Source organism: Aptenodytes forsteri, unplaced genomic scaffold (assembly GCF_000699145.1).
Source record: "Aptenodytes forsteri isolate BGI_AS27 unplaced genomic scaffold, ASM69914v1 Scaffold444, whole genome shotgun sequence".
In the NCBI taxonomy this organism is placed as follows: domain Eukaryota; kingdom Metazoa; phylum Chordata; class Aves; order Sphenisciformes; family Spheniscidae; genus Aptenodytes; species Aptenodytes forsteri.
The window spans coordinates 321,088-326,769 of record NW_008794178.1 but is presented as its reverse complement, the minus strand read 5'-3'; the positions used below and the strand labels follow the sequence as shown (position 1 = coordinate 326,769).

The following is a 5,682-nucleotide window of genomic DNA, read 5'->3' as shown; positions in this document are numbered from 1 at the left end:
CACCGGGGCGGGGGGGGGCTGCAAGGGAGGAGGAGGAGGAGGAGGAGGGGGCGGGGGAGAAGAAGAGACACCCCTTCTTCCTCTGAAAGAAGAGCAGGAAGGAGAAACTTTATTATTGCCTTGCCGCACAGCAGGGTCCCTCCCTCAGCCCCCCCAGCAGCACCGAGCTGCTCCTCCAGCTCGGGCAGGGGACGGGCTCCCCTTGGGCCAGGCACTTTTGTTTTTTTCCTGCCGCCGCCCGGAGCTGGGCTCGAAGTGCACCTCATCCAAAAAAAAGCCCTTCCAAAAATAAGCTGAGCCGCTCTGCTCTGGCCCCCGGGGGAAGCACACCCCGGGCTTAGCCCCGGTCGGGCTGCTCACAGGCCAAGCGCGGCGTCCGTGGGGCCCAGAGGAAAAACTTCGGGAGTAGAAAGCAGCTGTGCAGCACTCGGAACTTCGCCCCATGCCTGCGGGAAACAAAACCCGAGTCCCAGACCGCAGTTCTTGCCAGGCTCGAGCACACAGCCCGGAAAAGCCAAGTGGACCGTGCAGGGCAAGTCACCGCGGCGCAGCCAACAGCTCTTAAAACCACACAGGCTGCGGCTGCTGCACAGTAGAAGCGATGCTCGGCCTCTGAGACTGATGCCGCTCGGGGCTTGCGTCGCTGAAGGCGAAGCGTAGACGTGGCTGGCGTACAAAGCGGAAAGGAGCGGCCGAAAGGGGCCTCCCCCGGGGAAAGTTTATCTGTCCTTGGAGCCCAGCTTCTCAATCAGTTCCTGCAGAGGAGCCAACTCCCGCCTGTCGATCAAGTTGAATTCCTGGCAGGGAAAACAACACCACAAAAAACTAAAGGCGCCTCTCAAAGAGCTGCTGGAGAACAGGTCCGGCCACCGTACACGTGCTGGGAACCCGCCGTGTCGACGTGCGGCAGCCGCCTCTCCAGTTTCTCTGGAGAAATTCTAGCGTTTCAAGACAACAAAACTTTTTCTGCCGCGTCACCGAGAAATACCACGCTGCTCTGCGCGATGAGTTGCACGCGCGGTCACGGAACAGGCTGTTAAAATACTGAGAAAGAAAAAAAATAAATAGGTGCTGCTGCTATTTCTGAGTTGATTCTTGAGCTACAAACCCCCCAAGTTCTCCTCCGAGCCTGGTTTCTTTTGCTGTGGGCCGATAGCTAAAACCCAAGAGGGAAGTTCAAGCATTTACAGCCAACTCGGCCACGCTTCCTGCAAAAAAAACCCAAACCAAACCAAACCACACCGCCGCAGCTGCACGGTTCGCACGGCACGGAGGGTGGGAGCCGAGCATGTCTTCCAGCGCACGCCACAGCTGTAGATCTTCAAAGGGCGAGGAGACGCTTAAAATCCGACCCCCTTTAAAAAGCAAACGGGGAACGAGAAACCCCAGGGGCAGGCGACCGGCCACCGTTTCACAACTCACCTGCACGAAGAAGATAAAGTGCTTGAAGGAGGTGTTGAGGTGGGCCTCCTCCTGCAGCCGCATGACGGAATCGAAGTGCTGGTGGTAGATGTGGGCGTACACGCGGAACAGCCGCTTCAGGATCGTCTTGGCCACCGACATGAAGTTCTTGGGAAAAGGGACGCCTGAAACGCACCAACACGCACCGATAAACCCTTCAGTTTGGTCAGCAGTACCGAAGTGAGACGTCCCGGCAGCGTCTCGGTCCCGTACGTGAGGCCCGTTGCGTCGCGCAGCCGCGCTCACCGATCTTTGAAGGGAAGAGCGTTTCGTCATCCAGCTGGTCCTGCACCCACGTCATCAAGTAATCGATGTACTTCGGAGCCGAGCACTTGATCGGCTTCTTTATGTTGGTGCCGTCCGCCCAGTGGTACTCGTACCTGCGGGGCGAGGGAAGGAAAGTAAATTCGGTGCTCCGACAGGAAAAAAAATCGCATTTTCGGGCCCCGCGGCTTCCTCTTTATTTCAGTGAGGGACCCTGCAACACTCGTGCTGCTCAGAAGCGACGAGAGCAGCGCTTCGCCTTTCCGAGTTTCTCAAGCACAACAACAGAGTCAGAGTTAACCCCTCCATCCCGACCGCTCCAGCGATCGCCCTCGGGGTTTGACCCACTTCAACTTTTGTGGCAACCTCCTCCGACATCAACGTTTCCTTAAAACGCGACAAAAACTGGCCAGAAGGGGAAGCCTCAGGGCCATCGCCCACCACCTGAATTAATTCACCTGTGGCTTTCAGACACCCCCCAGGAATTTGGCGCTCCCTCTCCCCTCGCACAAGATGGCCGACTTCCCCGAGAGACCGTCCCCGGGGCCGCACATTAGCCAAAGGCTTTTGGAAGCCGCCGCCTCGAATCGACACGCGTGCTTATCGATCCCACGGCTCCTCCGAACCGGGGCAAGATGTTGACTCTAAGGCTACGTGACAACACAACCCGCTTCCTCTGCCATCTTTTGCAGAATCCTTCAAAAGCAGGGGGAAAAAACCCCATGTTTTGACTGTCGCCTCTCGACCGACGACAAGCGAAAACAAGCGGTGCCATTTAAACAGGAAGTCGTTACAGGAAACGTCCCCAAATATAGAAGCAGGAACTTGCAATCTAGATACCTCTGGGTAGAAAAGTGGGGCAGGATATTACAACGGCACCCTACAAATACTGCCCGCCGGCCAGACTCCACGCTGCGGCCCCGAAAAACAAAGAGCCTCGAACAACCTTACAAACAAGACACCCTGCTGCAGCTTCACCTCGACAAAATACACAAGCGCGGAACCAACGCGCAATATTCTCCCCCCCCGCGGGTATTCGCACCTCCTAAAAACAACAAGGTGCCCCAAATACACCTTCACTATTTCCTTTCTGCCTTCCGCGATGCCCCGACCTTCTCCTACAAAGCAGTTACGCTACGTCAGCTAGCTAAACGCGTCTCCTGAAATCCACCGCCCGCACGACGGGCGCCAGGGCGAATTGAGGGACGACAGCCCCTAAAACCGCCTCGGGTCAACACACGCTTCACGCCCTTTTCACGGCCTGCGCCAGGAGAAGCATGCTTCAGGCCCGGCTGATTCAACAGGGCAGGTGATAGCAGCCTCGATGCGGGGTAGGGGTCGGCAGGACCCAAAAGACACTTAGCCATTCCCTACTGCACGTACCCGTCTCTATAAGCATGAGGTTCCCTTCCCAGCTTTAACTTTCCGTGACGACGACAGCGTCGGGCTGCCCCCTCCTCCCTGCACGGCCATCGCACGCCACCGTACAGTAACCCGACCTGAGCATTCGCCTGCCTCACGTCCTGCCCCGTGCCGGCAGCAGCATCTTTAGAATCGCTCGTGCTCAGAAAAAAAACGCGCTACGGCCTCTCAGAGCACCGGCTCTGCGAGACGGCACATCGAGAGGTTTCTGTGAGGCTTTGACAGCGAGACCAGACGCTTCCAGTCATGTTAGATCTCTCATTTTCCCTAAAACAGCGAGACCAGACGCTTCCAGTCATGTTAAATCTCTCATTTTCCCTAAAACCATTTCAACGACGCATCTTTTCAGCTTCCAAACAACGTAGGGATCCGATCGACGGGGGGAAAAAAGAGATCCCCACGCACGCTTCCCCTGGACAGATACTCAACACGCCAGACAAACCGACGGCTACCAATGCCACGCAGCCCCCTTAACAGACAGCGTGGCTTCACGCGTGGGTGAACGACGCCGGGGGAGCACGATGCTGCGCCTCGACCCGATCCTGGACACGTCCCATCCTCTTCTTAGCTTCTTTCTACGCACGCTCGAGCAACCCGCGCACCCGCCTACTTCCCCACATTTAAATTGCGGCCGTAGACCGCAGTAAACTTCGTACCTCGGTCCTGCGGACATGACCGGACAGCTCGCCTCCGTGCAGAACTCCGTAATGGTCCCGTACAGCATGTTGATTTGGTTGAAGAAATCCACCGCTGGAAACGAAACGCATCGAGTTTACTCAAAGCGCAAACGCAAAGCGGACCGGAGGACCGGTTCGCTCTCGTTCGGCTGACGCAGCCTCCGAGGATCACCGTCGCGGGGGTGAACGTGCCGCAAAGCTCTCGGCGAAAACAAACATCCCCCTTCCGTACGAGGTCACGCGGCCGATGACTTCGAGACATTTCAACCATCTAGGAATTGGAATCGCTCCGTCAATTTTTCACCCGCCGGCTACTGCCCCTAGCCGATTTGTACGGCATGGAGCGCCACTTAGCTTTCCGTACCTCGGAAACGACTGCTTTAGGTTCCAGGCACCTTTAAAAAATGACAGCACCTCAAAACCCCGACTGATTTTGACGATACGGGAGACCTTCCTTAGGTTGAACGCTTGTGGCCTGACTTGCTGTTTTCCATTGCTCAGAACTACTTCTTTCTCCACTAACCTCCAAAGAAACAAAAGTTCAAGGCCAGGGAGAACGACTGCTAAAAGCAAAATAGATTTAAGAAACAAAAGTTCAAGGCCAGGGAGAACAGAACGACTGCTAAAAGCAAAATAGATTGGTAATATTTGGCTTTTTTAACCACGCGTACAGCAATAATAAAAGGAAAAAAGAAAACAAAAAAGAAACTCCACAAACCTAAAGTTCAGTGGAGAATACGGTTCCGCTTTTTCCCTAGACTATTCGCTGTCACCATTTTTGCAGCCGACAACGCTAACTTTGTAATTCCAAATATCAATACTCGAGGCTTACTCCCCAGTACAAAAATAACCATTCACAAACCTAATCGCCTTTGCAAGTCTGAACTCAAAAAACCCCACCCCGAAACCACAACGGCACGGGTTTGTTTCTCGCTTTTTGCACGCTTCAGGAGCTTCAGGAGCGCAACGTCCCTTCGACCATCTGCCGTCGGCACGTCACGCCGCTTACTTTCCTTAGTTTCCCAACTCGGTTCCCTAAACAGAGCACGCCTGGGATAAGAATTTCATTTGGGAAGTTTTGGGTTCTTCTAAGGATAAAAACCAGAGATATTTGGTTATCCCACTCCACCTCCACGCTCGGGCGGATCCCTCTTTCATAAGGCTTACTGTTAACTGCGATCCACTCGTTAAGGTCCTCTCCCTCCGGCAACATAACCGCCTGTCTAAGGTTACCGCTCCCCAGAGTCGCTTCCGCATGTTTCAAGAGTTCATACTGATGGGAGCCTTCGGGAATATTCTTCTTGGGTTTGAATGTTTTCGAAGATCGACTCCCACTGACAAGAGAGAAGACATTTCCAGTTAATCCTTTAACAGCGTTCCCTTCCCAGAAGCGCTTCCCGTATTATCCCTCACCACCCGGCGCTTAACCGGGGTGACGCCGGCCCTTCCCCGTTTCCCCCGCCGTAGGGGCGGCCAGATCCTACGTGCAAGCCGAAGCGTTTCTGACGGCGCCACAAAAAAGCTGCCTGCACGCTTCCCTCTTTCGCCTGCCCTTTTTAACAACCACGAACGTTCGGTGCAAAGGCCCGAAGACTCATCAAGCAACAGTTGCTTTCGATCACGGAAAGAAAAGCCCATGTAACTCCGCCGGGGAATGAAACAACCTGCCGACTACCGCTAGGTCAGTTTGACAGCGGCAAATATTAGACGCTCAGCACTCAAACGCACCGTAGGAAACAGCTAGCTAAAAATAGCGACTTAATAGACTCCAGCCCCAAAATGCAAATCATCGTCGTAATCTTCCCTTGCTGCGTCGTACCGACAGCTGTGCTCAGCAGCCGAGCCATCGCACAACTCC

The 5,682-nt window shown here is 54.8% G+C and overlaps 1 protein-coding gene across 3 annotated transcripts in view; it reads right to left on the bottom strand.

Moving 5' to 3' along the window:
- Positions 1-227: 227 nt before the first annotated feature.
- Positions 228-5,682, bottom strand: part of LOC103903599 (MOB kinase activator 1A) — an 11,153-nt gene continuing 5,698 nt past the window's right edge. Inside the window, exons 2-6 of one of the 3 annotated variants that reach the window (XM_009284831.2) lie at positions 4,992-5,158; positions 3,804-3,897; positions 1,708-1,841; positions 1,423-1,586; positions 228-1,319 (exon numbers count right to left, since the gene is read on the bottom strand). In XM_009284831.2, the coding sequence (XP_009283106.1) occupies positions 1,185-1,319; positions 1,423-1,586; positions 1,708-1,841; positions 3,804-3,897; positions 4,992-5,158 (694 nt within the window). In that variant the 3' untranslated portion in view covers positions 228-1,184. Of the gene's footprint in view, positions 1,587-1,707; positions 1,842-3,803; positions 3,898-4,991; positions 5,159-5,682 lie in introns of all 3 variants that reach the window. The other 2 variants (XM_009284839.2, XM_019473508.1) reach the window with 2 other exon arrangements.